This window comes from Bombina bombina, chromosome 2 (assembly GCF_027579735.1).
Source record: "Bombina bombina isolate aBomBom1 chromosome 2, aBomBom1.pri, whole genome shotgun sequence".
In the NCBI taxonomy this organism is placed as follows: domain Eukaryota; kingdom Metazoa; phylum Chordata; class Amphibia; order Anura; family Bombinatoridae; genus Bombina; species Bombina bombina.
Window position 1 is genome coordinate 36,081,878 of NC_069500.1, and position 16,606 is coordinate 36,098,483.

At 41.6% G+C, this 16,606-nt stretch overlaps 1 protein-coding gene across 1 annotated transcript in view; it reads left to right on the forward strand.

Annotated features, from left to right (window-relative positions):
- Window positions 1-16,606, forward strand: part of UNC13B (unc-13 homolog B) — a gene marked incomplete in the record, with an annotated part of 1,551,453 nt that overhangs the window by 397,665 nt on the left and 1,137,182 nt on the right. Inside the window, 1 exon segment of the mRNA XM_053701016.1 lies at window positions 11,011-11,084. Coding sequence (XP_053556991.1) covers window positions 11,011-11,084 — 74 coding nt within the window.

Genomic DNA, 16,606 nt, shown 5'->3' on the forward strand with positions numbered 1-16,606 from the left:
GGATAATTCCTTCATAGTTTTTCACATATTCAGTAATAAAGTGTGCCCTGTTTAATATTTAAAGAGACAGTAACGGTTTTGTTTTAAAACGGTTTTTGTGCTTTATTAACCAGTTTAAGCCTGTTTAACATGTCTGTACCTTCAGATAGATCATGTTCTGTATGTATGGTAGCCAATGTGGTTCCCCATTCAAATATAGTGTGATAATTGTGCCATTGCGTCCAAACAAAGTAAGGACAGAACTGTCACAAATTGTAAAGTTGCCCAGGATGATTCCTCAGATGAAGGAAGTAGACATAGTTCTACATCATCTCCTTCTGTGTCTATACCAGTTATGCCCGCGCAGGCGACCCCTAGTACTTCTAGCGCGCCAATGCTTGTTACTATGCAGTAATTGACGGCAGTAATGGATAACTCCATAGCTAATATTTTATCCAAAATGCCAGCATTTCAGAGAAAGCGCGATTGCTCTGTTTTAAACACTGTAGAGCAGGAGGGCGCTGATGATAATTTTTCTGTCATACCCTCACACCAATCTGAAGTGGCAGTGAGGGAGGGTTTGTCAGATGGGGAAATTTCTGATACAGGAAGAATTTCTCAGCAGGCAGAACCTGATGTTGTGACATTTAAATTTAAATTAGAGCATCTCCGCGCATTACTTAAGGAGGTACTATCTACTCTGGATGATTGTGACAATCTGGTCAACCCAGAAAAATTGTGCAAGATGGACAGTTCCTTGAGGTCCCGGTGCACCCTGATGCTTTTCCGATACCTAAACGGGTGGCGGACATAGTGAATAAGGAGTGGGAGAAGCCAGGCATACCTTTTGTCCCTCCTCCTATATTTAAGAAATTGTTCCCTATGGTCGACCCCAGGAAGGACACATGGCAAACAGTCCCTAAGGTCGAGGGGGAGTTTTCTACTCTAGCCAAGCGCACGACCATTCCTATTGAGGACAATTGTGCTTTCAAAGATCCTATGGATAAAAAATTGGAGGGTTTGCTTAAAAAGATTTTTGTACAGCAAGGTTACCTCCTTCAACCTATTTCGTGCATTATTCCTGTCACTACAGCGGCGTGGTTCTGGTTCGAGGAACTGGAAAAGTCGCTCAGTAGGGAGACTCCGTATGAGGAAGTCATGGACAGAATTTACGCACTTAAGTTAGCTAATTCCTTTATTTTAGACGCCGCTTTGCAGTTAGCGAGGTTAGCAGCAAAAAATTCAGGGTTTACAATTGTGGCGCGCAGAGCGCTCTGGCTAAAGTCTTGGTCGGCGGATGTATCTTCCAAGACAAAATTGCTTAATACCCCTTTCAAAGGTAAGACCCCTTTTGGGCCAGAATTGAAAGAGATTATTTCAGTCATCACTGGGGGAAAAGGCCATGCCCTCCCACAAGATAAACCTTTCAAGGCTAAGAATAAGTCCAATTTTCGTTCCTTTCGCAATTTCAGGAACGGGCCGGCTTCCAACTCGGCAGCCTCTAGACAAGAGGGTAACACTTCCCAGACTAAACCAGCTTGGAAATCAATGCAAGGCTGGAACAAGGGTAAACAGGCCAAGAAACCTGCTGCTGCTACCAAGACAGCATGAAGAGGTAGCCCCCGATCCGGAACCGGATCTAGTAGGGGGCAGACTCTCTCTCTTTGCTCAGGCTTGGGCAAGAGATGTTCAGGATCCCTGGGCACTGGAAATAGTCTCTCAGGGTTATCTTCTAGAATTCAAGGAACTACCCCCAAGGGGAAGGTTCCACATGTCTCACTTATCTTCAAACCAAGTAAAGAGACAGGCATTCTTACATTGTGTAGAAGACCTGTTAAAGATGGGAGTGATACTCCCAGTTCCAACTGTGGAACAAGTTCAGGGGTTTTACTCAAATCTGTTTGTAGTTCCAAAAAAAAAAAAAAAAAAAAAAAAGAGGGAACTTTCAGACCAATTCTGGATTTAAAAATTCTAAACAAATTTCTCAGAGTGCCATCGTTCAAAATGGAAACTATTCGAACGATTTTACCTACAATCCAGGAGGGTCAATTTATGACTACCGTGGATCTAGAGGATGCGTATCTGCATATTCCTATCCACAAAGATCATCATCAGTTCCTAAGGTTCGCCTTTCTGGACAAACATTACCTATTGTGGCTCTCCCATTCGGACTAGCCACTGCTCCAAGGATTTTCACAAAGGTGCTCGGGTCCCTTCTAGCGGTTCTAAGACCCAGGGGCATTGCAGTGGCACCTTACTTGGACGACATCCTAATTCAAGCGTCATCTCTTTCAAAGACAAAGGCTCACACATTGTTCTAGCCTTTCTCAGATCTCACGGGTGGTAGGTGAACATAGAAAAATGTTCCCCGTCTCCGTCAACAAGAGTCCCTTTCTTGGGAACAATAATAGATTCTTTAGAAATGAAGATTTTCCTAACAGATGTCAGAGAGTCAAAGCTTCTAAACGCTTGTCAAGTTCTTCACTCTGTTCTACGGCCTTCCATAGCTCAGTGCATGGAAGTAGTAGGGTTGATGGTTGCAGCAATGGACATATTTCCTTTTGCGCGAATTCATCTAAGACCATTACAACTGTGCATGCTCAAACAGTGGAATGGGGACTATACAGACTTGTCTCCAGTGATTCAAGTAGATCAGAAGACCAGAGACTCACTCCGTTGGTGGCTGACTCAGGATCACCTGTCCCAGGGAATGAACTTCCGCAGACCAGAGTGGGTCATTGTCACGACCGACGCCAGTCTATTAGGCTGGGGCGCGGTCTGGGATTCCCTGAAAGCTCAGGGTCTATGGTCTCGGGAATAGTCTCTTCTCCCGATAAACATCCTGGAACTGAGAGCGATATTCAATGCTCTCCGGGCTTGGCCTCAACTAGCAAAGGCCAGATTCATTAGATTCCAATCAGACAACATGACGACTGTTGCTTACTTCAACCATCAGGGGGGAACAAGGAGTTCCCTGGCGATGAGAGAGGTGACCAAGATCATCAAATGGGCGGAGGATCACTCCTACCACCTGTCTGCGATCCACATCCCAGGAGTGGAAAACTGGGAGGCGGATTATCTGAGTCGTCAGACCTTTCATCCGGGGGAGTGGGAACTCCACCCAGAGGTGTTTGCCCAGTTGACCCAATTATGGGGCATTCCAGACATGGATCTGATGGCGTCTCGTCAGAACTTCAAGGTTCCTTGCTACGGGTCCAGATCCAGGGATCCCAAGGCGACTCTAGTGGATGCATTAGTGGCGCCTTGGACTTTCAACCTAGCTTATGCGTTTCCACTGTTCCTTCTCATTCCCAGGCTGGTAGCCAGGATCAAACAGGAGAAGGCCTCAGTGATTTTGATTGCTTCTGCGTGGCCACGCAGGACTTGGTATGCAGACCTGGTGAATATGTCATCGGCTCCACCATGGAAGCTACCTTTGAGACAAGATCTTCTAGTACAAGGTCCATTCGAACATCCAAATCTAGTTTCTCTCCAGCTGACTGCTTGGAAATTGAACGCTTGATTTTGTCTAAGTGTGGGTTTTCGGATTCTGTGATAGATACTCTGGTACAAGCCAGAAAACCTGTGACTAGAAAGATTACCATAAAATATGGAAAAGATATATCTGTTGGTGTGAATCCAAGGGATTTTCATGGAGTAAGATTAAAATTCCTAGGATCCTTTCCTTTCTCCAAGAAGGTTTGGATAAGGGATTATCAGCGAGTTCTCTAAAAGGACAGATTTTTGCTTTATCTGTCTTGTTACACAAACGACTGGCAGCTGTGCCAGATGTTCAAGCTTTTGTTCAGGCTTTGGTCAGGATCAAGCCTGTTTACAGACCCTTGACTCCTCCCTGGAGTCTAAATTTGGTTCTTTCAGTTCTTCAAGGGGTTCCGTTTGAACCCTTACATTCCATAGATATCAAGTTGTTATCTTGGAAAGTTCTGTTTTTGGTTGCTATTCTTCTGCTAGAAGAGTTTCTGCATTTTCTGCTCTGCAGTGTAATCCACCCTATCTGGTGTTCCATTCAGATAAGGTTGTTTTGCGTACTAAACCTGGTTTCCTTCCAAAGGTTGTTTCCAACAAGAATATTAACCAGGAAATAGTTGTGCCTTCTTTGTGTCCGAATCCAGTTTCAAAGAAGGAACGCTTGTTACACAATTTAGATGTAGTCCGTGCTTTAAAGTTCTATTTAGAAGCAACAAAGGATTTCAGACAAACGTCTTCTCTGTTTGTAGTTTATTCTGGCAAGAGGAGAGGTCAAAAAAGCTACTGCTACCTCTCTTTCCTTTTGGCTGAAAAGCATCATACGATTGGCTTACGAGACTGCCGGACGGCAGCCTCCTGAACGAATCACAGCTCACTCTACTAGGGCTGTGGCTTCCACATGGGCCTTCAAGAACGAGGCTTCTGTTCATCAGATATGTAAGGCAGCGACCTGGTCTTCTCTGCACACTTTGTCCAAATTCTACAAATTTGATACTTTTGCTTCTTCGGAGGCTATTTTTGGGAGAAAGGTTTTGCAAGCCGTGGTGCCTTCTGTTTAGGTAACCTGATTTGCTCCCTCCCTTCATCCGTGTCCTAAAGCTTTGGTATTGGTTCCCACAAGTAATGGATGACACCGTGGACCGGACACACCAATGTTGGAGAAAACAGAATTTATGCTTACCTGATAAATTACTTTCTCCAACGGTGTGTCCGGTCCACGGCCCGCCCTGGTTTTTTAATCAGGTTTGAAGAATTTCTTTCTCTATACACTACAGTCACCACGGCACACTTTAGTTTCTCCTTTTTTTCTCCTATCCGTCGGTCGAATGACTGGGGGGGCGGAGCCTGGGAGGGACTATATGGACAGCTCTTGCTGTGTGCTCTCCTTGCCTTTCCCTGTGGGGGAGGAGAATATCCCACAAGTAATGGATGACACCGTGGACCGGACACACCGTTGGAGAAAGTAATTTATCAGGTAAGCATAAATTCTGTTTTTTGATGTTTCTCAAAGACGCACTGTTTTTATTTTCTTTGCCTTGTTTCAAATTATTTTGTAGCTCATTTACTTCTGACCGCATGTTGCTTAATTGTACCCCTAGCTTGGGAGACAGAAGCAGCCAGTTTCTGGTGATGTTTAAGCAACAATTATTTAAGACCATAATACAGCGCTGTTGTTCGAGTTAAAAAAGAAAAGAAAAGTGTTTTTTTTTTGTTTTTTTTTAAGGCTTGGGAGAAATAATTTCAAGATCCTTGGATACTGAACATAATTTCCCAGAGGTACCCAGGCTTTTAGTCTTGCACTCCTTGAGGAAGATTCCTCCTGTCTCATATGCCAAAAGATCCTTTAAAGGGACATGAAACCCAAACATTTTCTTTCGTTATTCTGATAAACGATACAATTTTTAAAAAGTTTCTAATATACTTCTATTATCAAATTTGCTTCATTCTCATGTTATTCTTTGTTGAAGAGATACCTAGGTAGGTAGTGTGCACATGCCTGAGGCACTACATGACAGGAAATAGTGCTGCCATCTACTGCTCTTGCTAATGTATAACATTGTTACAAAACTGCTGCCATGTAGTGCTGCAGACACGTGCACATTCATGAGCCTACCTTCCTGCTTTTCAACAAAGAATAACAAGATAACAAAGAAAATTTGATAATAGAAGTAAATTGGAAAGTTGTTTAAAATTCTATGAATTCTATGTCTAATTCATGAAAGAAAATGCTTGGGTTTTATGTCCCTTTAAATGCTATGTGTAACAGACCTAGAAGCCATGGGATTGATTCCTCTGGACCCCTTAGAGAAACAGAATCAGGGGTATTTAAACCTTTTTATTGTTCCAAATAAAGAATGTACTTACAGGCCTATCTTAGATCTTAAATAAACCTATATTACCTTTAGTGTAGGAGGGTCAAGTTATATCTTCCATAGACATGAAGGATGCCTTTCTACATGGATCATACAAAATTCCTCACATTTGCCTGAGGAATTACCAGGTATTACGAATTTCTGGCACTCCTATTTGGTCTGGCAACAGCACCAAGAATCTTCACTAAGTTTCTTGGAGCACTACATTCTGGTACAGTCTGCTTCCTATCAGATGGCTCAGAAACATACAGATACAGTTCTTCAGTTCCTTTGTTCTCATTGTTGTTCTCTACTACCACAAATTAGAGTTGGCTTTCTGGGATTCATTATAGACAATCTCTCGCAGACTCAAATTACTTAAGGCTTGTTCTCTTCTCCAACAATCTATTCTTCCTCCTTTGCTTCAGTGCATGAAAGTGGTTTGTGTCATGGTAATGGCCTACCATACCTTTTGCCAAATTCTATTTACACTCTTTGCAACTTCAAATGTTGCAACAGTGGAACGGAGACTACAACAAACTGTATCTAAAGATTTCTTTAGACTTCAGGACAAGACAATCTCTAACTTGGTGGAAAAAAAATCACCATTTATGAATTCAGGGAGCCTCAATTATCTGTCCTAATTGGGTGGTTATCACCATGGACACTCGCGGGAGAGCACAGAGAGAGAGCTCCTGTTTCAATCATACAGTGTCGCAGCAGTGGCCTACATCAATCCCTAAGGCGGTACTCTAATCTTCTTTGCAATGAAAAAAGTAGCCTGCATTCTGAATTGCCCGAATGCCATCATTGCATGATCTCAGAAATTCATATTCTGGGTGTGGACAATAAGGAAGCAGACTTTTTCAGTCATCAATTCACCCCAGCAAATGGTCCTTGAATTAAGAGATATTCAACCAGTGTTAGAGGATCTCTTAGGCCGCGGTAGATATCATTTAATAATAATCATTATTCTACTGTAGACATTCATCCTTAACCTCATCACATTCCATTATCCTGTCTATATTAAATGTATGGCTATAAAGTGCACGGTTACATTAGTTAAGAGATGAGGATGTGTATCCCAAAGAACAGATGTCCTAGAACAAAATTGAGAAAGACAACAGTTCAATGTTAGTACAACAGTTCAATATTAGTTCAAAATCTCTCTACATAGATACAAGATGGAGTCAGTATGGTTATATATATTCTTACAAATAGGTTGTGAATTGTTGGGAAAGGCCATAGACATAGATGTTACCCAAGTTTTGTGCAAAACCTCGAGATCAACTAGCGTCTCTAGAGAGATGCTCTAGTGATTCCCTGATCTTTCATTTGGATCTACATCTTTCCTACTTTTGTTTTAATATCCAGAATAATAGCCAGTATAAAATAGGAAATAACTTTTGTGATTCTGATCGCTTTGGCGTGGCCCCAAAAGAACAGGTAATCAGATCTAGTATAAACGACCTTTAATCAGCATTTCTCTCAGGAAGGATCTTTTCTCTCTCAAAGTCCCTTCTTCCATCAAGGCTTCAAATCTCTGTTTTGACAGCATGGTGAGTTAACATCTAATCTTGTCTCAAAGTCATTTTCAAATCAAGTTGATTCAGGCCAGAAAAAATTCAATAAATGTTGCCTTTTCTGAGGCTGATTTTTGTAGGAAAGTTCTGCAGGCCACAGAGTCTTGTTTTCTGCCTTTACCTGCTTTAACTGTTCTCCCCTGTCCTATTTCGTGGTAATCTCATGGACTTTACAGCTTGGGTATTGGATCTCACGTGATAGCTCATGGACTCTCACCATCTTATGAAAGAAAACAAAATGTATGCTTACCTGACATTTTATTGTTGTTCTCTACTACCACAAATTAGAGTTGGCTTTCTGGGATTCATTATAGACAATCTCTCGCAGACTCAAATTACTTAAGGCTTGTTCTCTTCTCCAACAATCTATTCTTCCTCCTTTGCTTCAGTGCATGAAAGTGGTTTGTGTCATGGTAATGGCCTACCATACCTTTTGCCAAATTCTATTTACACTCTTTGCAACTTCAAATGTTGCAACAGTGGAACGGAGACTACAACAAACTGTATCTAAAGATTTCTTTAGACTTCAGGACAAGACAATCTCTAACTTGGTGGAAAAAAAATCACCATTTATGAATTCAGGGAGCCTCAATTATCTGTCCTAATTGGGTGGTTATCACCATGGACACTCGCGGGAGAGCACAGAGAGAGAGCTCCTGTTTCAATCATACAGTGTCGCAGCAGTGGCCTACATCAATCCCTAAGGCGGTACTCTAATCTTCTTTGCAATGAAAAAAGTAGCCTGCATTCTGAATTGCCCGAATGCCATCATTGCATGATCTCAGAAATTCATATTCTGGGTGTGGACAATAAGGAAGCAGACTTTTTCAGTCATCAATTCACCCCAGCAAATGGTCCTTGAATTAAGAGATATTCAACCAGTGTTAGAGGATCTCTTAGGCCGCGGTAGATATCATTTAATAATAATCATTATTCTACTGTAGACATTCATCCTTAACCTCATCACATTCCATTATCCTGTCTATATTAAATGTATGGCTATAAAGTGCACGGTTACATTAGTTAAGAGATGAGGATGTGTATCCCAAAGAACAGATGTCCTAGAACAAAATTGAGAAAGACAACAGTTCAATGTTAGTACAACAGTTCAATATTAGTTCAAAATCTCTCTACATAGATACAAGATGGAGTCAGTATGGTTATATATATTCTTACAAATAGGTTGTGAATTGTTGGGAAAGGCCATAGACATAGATGTTACCCAAGTTTTGTGCAAAACCTCGAGATCAACTAGCGTCTCTAGAGAGATGCTCTAGTGATTCCCTGATCTTTCATTTGGATCTACATCTTTCCTACTTTTGTTTTAATATCCAGAATAATAGCCAGTATAAAATAGGAAATAACTTTTGTGATTCTGATCGCTTTGGCGTGGCCCCAAAAGAACCGGTAATCAGATCTAGTATAAACGACCTTTAATCAGCATTTCTCTCAGGAAGGATCTTTTCTCTCTCAAAGTCCCTTCTTCCATCAAGGCTTCAAATCTCTGTTTTGACAGCATGGTGAGTTAACATCTAATCTTGTCTCAAAGTCATTTTCAAATCAAGTTGATTCAGGCCAGAAAAAATTCAATAAATGTTGCCTTTTCTGAGGCTGATTTTTGTAGGAAAGTTCTGCAGGCCACAGAGTCTTGTTTTCTGCCTTTACCTGCTTTAACTGTTCTCCCCTGTCCTATTTCGTGGTAATCTCATGGACTTTACAGCTTGGGTATTGGATCTCACGTGATAGCTCATGGACTCTCACCATCTTATGAAAGAAAACAAAATGTATGCTTACCTGACATTTTATTTCTTTATGAGGGTGAGTCCATGAGCACCCACCCTTGTTTATTTTTCTATAACAGTTGGTGGCAGTACCAGTTTGTGTTTCTCCTACACTGCTTTTCCTGCTTTATTTCTCATTTCTCTTGGCCATATGTAAGAAACCATGGGAAAGTAAGAGGAATTAAATCTCTGTTGTGTAGAATGTTTTGCCTCCTCCTATAGGATTGGAATTTAATTCCACATGTTATACCTTGTGGACTTCTCACCATCATGAAAGAACTGAATTTATAAAGTAAGCATACATTTATTTTTTCTTATGCAGTTGTGTCTAGTGCCAAGTGTTGTTTTATATTGTGTTTTCCCTGCAGGTAAAAACAGGCGTCCTAAAGTGTGTTGGATGTAATTGTGGTATGTGGGTTTGAAATGGTTGTCTTGCCGTGATATCTCTTGCATTCTCTTCTAATTTACTTTTATTTAAGTTTAGGCATGTGCATTTGATTTTCTTCGTTTCGTAACAAATGCGGATCTGTTTACGGAGCCACAAATATTCTTGTGAAAGTATAACACGGAGATATGGATTTGCCTCCTGCCGCATTCGTTATGGAGTGAGAAAAAAACAAATGCGCATACCTACTACGGTTTGCTTGTGGTTTGAAATCATATCTACATCACAACTTAAATATATGGTGGAAATGGATTTGATTTTTTGTGTTTTTTTAATTCTAATTAAGACAAATTGAATGTAGATTTAAATGCACCGCTTGATAAATCAGAAGCAGGACACTGAATACCTGTTATTTTTAACCCATGTACTCAAGTCCTCATACATTGGAGTGTCATATGCTTAAAGGGACAGTAAACAGCTTGTAATTACAAGACATTTCTGTTTTGCTGTAGAATAACATATCAGACAAATCTAAATGTTTGTAAAACAAATAAACATCCTTTATACTGCAATTAAACTGCCCACCATTTGCCTTATTTGGAGGAGCCAATCTGGCCTTTAGTCGGCAGATAACAAGGCTTATCACAGTATAAAATTATGTGTTTTGCAGTTGCTATGATAAATTTAATTAGCAGCAGATATGTAGCAGGATTAGTCTTGAAGTCTAAAGTTGCATTTAAAGTTCTGAAAATGAGAAATTGCTCCGTTTTTAGATCTAAATTGCATGAAAAGGGGACAAAATAAATCATGAAAATATATTGCAAACTTGTTTCATTACACATAACTAAAATATTATATAAAAATCTCAAGGTGCTTACTGTCCCTTTAAAGGGAAATGTAAATCAAAATTAAGCTTTCATGGTACACTTCTATAATCACACACCTCTTTTCCCTGATCTTCTTTGTTGGAGTTTAGCTCCTTTCCATAAGGGCATACTGAGGTAGGCTTAGGAGCGTGCATGTAAATGCAGATTAACTTGGCCTTCTATGTTCCTTTTGTCTGCCCAGTTTGGGATATTTGAGGACTGGAGTTGGGACTGATATGAGCCATACTGTAGCATGGTTTGTTTAGTATTAGAGTGATTATTTTATCTAGGCCGCTAGCATACGATTGTCACAGAATGCCTGGGGTTAAAAACCACAGAATAAAATATAAAATGAGCCATTTATGAATGCATGCCCAGGCCCCCGTGAATGTGTTTGCTGTGCTTGTCATTACTTTAGATTCAGCACAAGATCTCATCTTTCTGTGATGTAGATATATTTGTATAGCTTTATTTTTAAAGAGAAACTAGACTGCAACTTCCTGTAAAACATTTGAATATAATGGACTTTGACAGATTTTGATCTTTTTGCAAATAATTCCTTGTGTCCTTCTCTAGATATCCCTGAGGAAGAGGCTAAATATTGGACGAAAAAGCTTGAACAAATTAATAACCTGGAAGAGCCTGAAGAGGTTGGTGTATTTTTAGTATTAGTTTTAAGCACAGGGATCATATCTGTGGGGTGGAATTAGTGTGGATGGCTGGGTAGCCATTTGTAAAATGAATTCTAAACATTGATACAATTCAGTTAATAATACTATATGTGCAGGCAGATCGCAACAGGTCCTCGTTAATTTATCTTGTTTTTCCCTTTTTAATACTTTTTATAACTACACACATAATCATAGTGTAGCAGAGTATGTTGCTGCTTTATGAATAAACAATATTACATTTTCTCTTGCACGGTATATCCAGTCCACGGATTCATCCTTACTTGTGGGATATTCTCCTTCCCTACAGGAAGTGGCAAAGAGAGCACACAGCAGAGCTGTCCATATAGCTCCCCCCTAGCTCCACCCCCCAGTCATTCTCTTTGCCGCGTTAACGCACTAGGTTCTCTCTCAGGGAGGGTAAAGTGAATGTGGTGTTAGAATTGTAGTTTTATATCTTCAATCAAGAGTTTATTTTTAAATGGTACCGGTTTGTGCTATTTACTCTCTAGCAGAAAAGTGATGAAGATTTCTGCTGAGAGGAAAATGATTTTAGCATGTTGTAACTAAAATCCACTGCTGTTCCCACACAGGACTGAGGAGTACCAGAAAACTTCAGTTGGGGGGAACAGTTTGCAGGCTTGACTGCAATGAGGTATGTTCAGTCATTTATTTCTAGACAAGACTGAGATAATGCTAGAAGACTGACAAGATCCCCATGTGGGGAGGGTAAGCTATGTTCTCAGACTTAGTATAGAATTGAATGCTTACATGACAGGGCTAAATAGGCTGGTTGACACTAATGCAGGGCAATCGATTATTTATTAAAAAATACTCATTGGAGACACCTTTTTAGGCACTTTGGAGTGTTTTACTGGGGTTATTATCCACATTGCATAAATTTAGTCACTTAGAAGTGATTTTTGTAGGCCTCACAACTCCGGAGTGGAGTGGGAGAGGCCTAATTTTGCGCCTCAGATGCGCACTTAGAATTGAGAGACTGTTTCATGCTGCTTCACATGGAGGGTCCAGCTGCTGATTAAGGGCCTAGAAGAAGCTGTATTTCCCCAAAACTGATCCCTAAGGGCAGGTAGGGCCACAGTAGTAAGCTGGGGCAAGGTGCTGTAGTTTAACTGGTTGTTGGCTTTAGGCTGCTCCGGTTTGGGCATTAAGGGGTTAATCGTTCTGAAAATTGCTGTTCAATCATATTAAAGCCTTAGGTACATACTGGGAAAATTTCAAAAGGATTGGTGCATTTTTCACTGTTTTGTAAAATTGTGTGCTCTTGTTGGCTTTAGGCTGCTCCGGTCTGGGCATTAAGGGGTTAATCGTTCTGAAACTTGCTGTGCAATCTTATTAAAGCCTTAGGTACATACTGTGAAAATTTCAAAAGGATTGGTGCATTTTTCACTGTTTTGTAAAATTGTGTGCCCTTTTTATTCCTTAAAGGTACAGTAACGTTTTTTTCAAATTGTGTTTTTTATTTGATTAAAGTGGTTTCCAAGCTTGCTTGTGTATGCTACTAGTCTGTTAAACATGTCTGACACTAAGGAAAATCCTTGTTCAATGTGTTTAGAAGCCATGGTGGAACCCCCTCTCAGAATGTGTCCCAATTGCACTAATATGTCTATACACTTTAAAGATCATATTGTTGCACTTAAAAGTGTGGCCCAAGATGATTCTCAGACTGAAGGTAATGAGGATAGTCCGTCTACCTCTCCCCATGTGTCACAACCAGTTACGCCCGCGCAAGCGACGCTTAGTGCCTCTAGTGCGTCTGCCCCTATTACATTGCAACAACTAGCGACAGTTATGGATAATTCCCTTGCGGCCTTTCTATCCAAACTGCCAGTTTTTCCTACAAAGCGTGATAGCTCTGTTTTAAGAACAGATTATGAGCAGTCTGAAGCTTTGGTAGCCTTATCTGATGTCCCCTCACAACGCTCTAAAATGGAGGTGAGGGATTTGATGTCTGAGGGAGAAAGGTTTCTCATCGGGCAGAGTCAGATTCATTAGCATTTAATTTAAATTGGAACACCTCCGCGTTTTGCTCAGGGAGGTATTAGCTACTCTGGATGATTGTGACCCTATGGTGGTCCCAGAGAAGTTGTGTGAAATGGACAAGTACCTAGAGGTTCCTGTATACACTGATGAATTTCCGATCCCTAAGAGGGTTGCGGATATTGTTACTAGGGAGTGGGATAGACCAGGTGTCCCTTTTGTCCCCCCACCTATTTTTAAGAAAATGTTCCCCATAACTGACCCTAGGCGGGACTCGTGGCAGACGGTCCCTAAGGTAGAGGGGGCTGTTTCGACACTTGCTAAGCGCACAACCATACCAATTGAAGACAGTTGTGTTTTTAAAGATCCTATGGATAAAAAGTTAGGTTTACTTAAGAAAACCTTTGTTCAACAAGGCTTTCTTCTCCAACCTATTGCTTGCATTGTTCCTGTAACTACTGCAGCGGCTTTCTGGTTGGAGGCGCTGGAGGAATCGCTCCAGACGGAGTCCTCATATGACGAAATTATGGATAGAATTAAGGCTCTAAAGCTGGCTAATTCATTTATCACAGATGCCGCTTTGCAATTAGCTAAGTTGTCGGCAAAAAATTCAGGCTTCGCCATTATGGCACGCAGAGCGCTTTGGCTCAAGTCATGGTCGGCCGATGTGTCGTCAAAATCCAAATTGTTAAATATCCCTTTCAAGGGAAAGACCCTTTTTGGCCCAGAATTGAAAGAGATTATTTCAGAAATCACCGGGGAAAGGGCCATGCTCTCCCCCAGGACAAGCCTTTTAAGGCTAAAAACAAAGCTAATTTTCGTTCCTTTCGTAATTTCAGGAGCGGTCCCGCTTTAGCCTCTACAGCTGCAAAGCAAGAGGGTAACGCTTCACAGCCCAAGGCAACCTGGAAGCCTTATCAGGGCTGGAACAGGGGTAAACAGGCCAAAAAACCTGCAGCTGCTACCAAGACAGCATGACGGGGTAGCCCCCGATCCGGAACCGGATCTAGTAGGGGGCAGACTTCTCTTTTCGCTCAGGCCTGGGCAAGAGATGTTCTGGATCTCTGGGCTTTAGTGATTGTTACCCAGGGATATCTTATCTTCTAGAATTCAAGGACTCCCCTCCAAGGGGAAGGTTCCATATTTCTCGTCTGTCTACAGACACGACAAAGAAAGAGGCGTTCTTACGCTGTGTAGATTACCTACATACAATGGGAGTGTTCCACCCAGTTCCAATTGCGGAACAAGGGCTGGGGTTTTACTCAAACCTCTTTGTGGTTCCCAAAAAAAGAAGGAACTTTCAGACCAATCCTGGATCTCAAATTTCTAAACTAATTCCTCAGGGTCTCATCATTCAAGATGGAGACCATTCGGAAAATCTTACCTATGATCCAGGAAGGTCAATATATGACTACCGTGGATCTAAAGGATGCGTACCTGCATATCCCAATCCACAAAGATCATCATCAGTTCCTCCGGTTCGCTTTTCTAGACAAGCATTATCAGTTCGTGGCTCTTCCATTCGGTTTAGCCACTGCTCCCAGAATTTTCACAAAGGTGCTAGGGTCCCTTCTGGCGGTTCTAAGACCGCGGGGCATAGCAGTGGCGCCTTATTTGGACGACATCTTAATTCAGGCGCCGTCTTTTCACAGAGCCAAGGCTCACACGGAGATTGTATTGGCCTTTCTAAGGTCTCACGGGTGGAAGGTGAACATCAAAAAGAGTTCCCTGTCCCCACTCACAAGGGTTCCCTTCCTAGGAACACCAATAGATTCGGTAGAAATTAAAATATTTCTGACGGAGGTCAGAAAGTTGAAACTTTTAACTACTTGCCGAGTTCTTCATTCCATTCCTCGGCCATCTGTAGCTCAAACTGAGGGCGATATTCAACGCGCTTCAGGCATGGCCTCATCTAGTTGCGGCCAAATTCATAAGATTTCAGTCGGACAACATTACGACTGTAGCTTACATCAATCATCAGGGGGGAACAAAGAGTTCTCTAGCGATGAGGGAAGTAACCAAAATATTCAGGTGGGCGGAGGCCCACTCCTGCCATCTCTCAGCAATTCACATCCCAGGTGTAGACTTTTCACCCGGGGGAGTGGGAACTCCACCCGGAGGTATTTGCCCAGCTGACTCAGCTATGGGGCATTCCAGAGTTGGACCTGATGGCGTCCCGTCAGAACACCAAGCTTCCTGTCTACGGATCCAGGTCCCGGGAACCCAAGGCGGCATTGATAGATGCTCTAGTAGCGCCTTGGTCCTTCAATCTGGCTTATGTTTTCCCACCGTTTCCTCTTCTCCCTCGTCTGATCGCCAGAATCAAGCAGGAGAAGGCGTCTGTGATTTTGATAGCGCCTGCGTGGCCACGCAGGACTTGGTATGCAGACCTAGTGGACATGTCATCTGTCCCACCATGGACACTGCCAATGAGACAGGACCTTCTAATACAGGGTCCGTTCAAGCATCCAAATCTAGTTTCACTTCTGACTGCTTGGAGATTGAACGCTTAATTCTTTCAAAGCGTGTTTTCTTCTGTTATGTGTGATCAGTCCACGGGTCATCATTACTTCTGGGATATAACTCCTCCCCAACAGGAAATGCAAGAGGATTCACCCAGCAGAGCTGCATATAGCTCCTCCCCTCTACGTCAGTCCCAGTCATTCTCTTGCACCCAACGACTAGATAGGATGTGTGAGAGGACTATGGTGATTATACTTAGTTTTTATGACTTCAATCAAAAGTTTGTTATTTTATAATAGCACCGGAGCGTGTTATTACTTCTCTGGCAGACTTTGAGGAAGAATCTACCAGAGTTTTTACTATGATTTTAACCGGAGTAGTTAAGATCATATTGCTGTTCTCGGCCATCTGAGGGAGGTAAAAGCTTCAGATCAGGGGACAGGGGCAGATGAATCTGCATTGAGGTATGTAGCAGTTTTTATTTTCTGAATGGAATTGATGAGAAAATCCTGCTATACCGTTATAATGACATGTATGTATACACTTCAGTATTCTGGGAATGGTACTTCACCGGAACTACTCTGTTAAAGGTCACTAATCTTTTTAATAAGTATTATATCATGTTAAACGTTTTTGCTGGAATGTAGAATCGTTTACATTGCTGAGGTACTGAGTAAATAAATGTTTGGGCTTTATTTTCCACTTGGCAGTAGTTTGTTTTAAATTGTGACAGTTTCGTTTCTCTTCACTGCTGTGTGTGAGAGGGAGGGGCCGTTTTTGGCGCTCTTTGCTACGCATCAACAATTTCCAGTCAGCTATTATTATTTTTCCTGCATGATCCGGTTCACCTCTGACAGATCTCAGGGGTCTTCAAACTTCTTGAAGGGAGGTACATTCTCTCAGCAGAGCTGTGAGAATTTTTTATATTGACTGTGGATAAAGACGTTACTCAATAATTTTTATGTCAAATTTAGTTATGTTATCTTACTAATGGGAACAAAACCTTTGCTAAAAGTTGTGTTGTTTTAAAGTTGATGCTA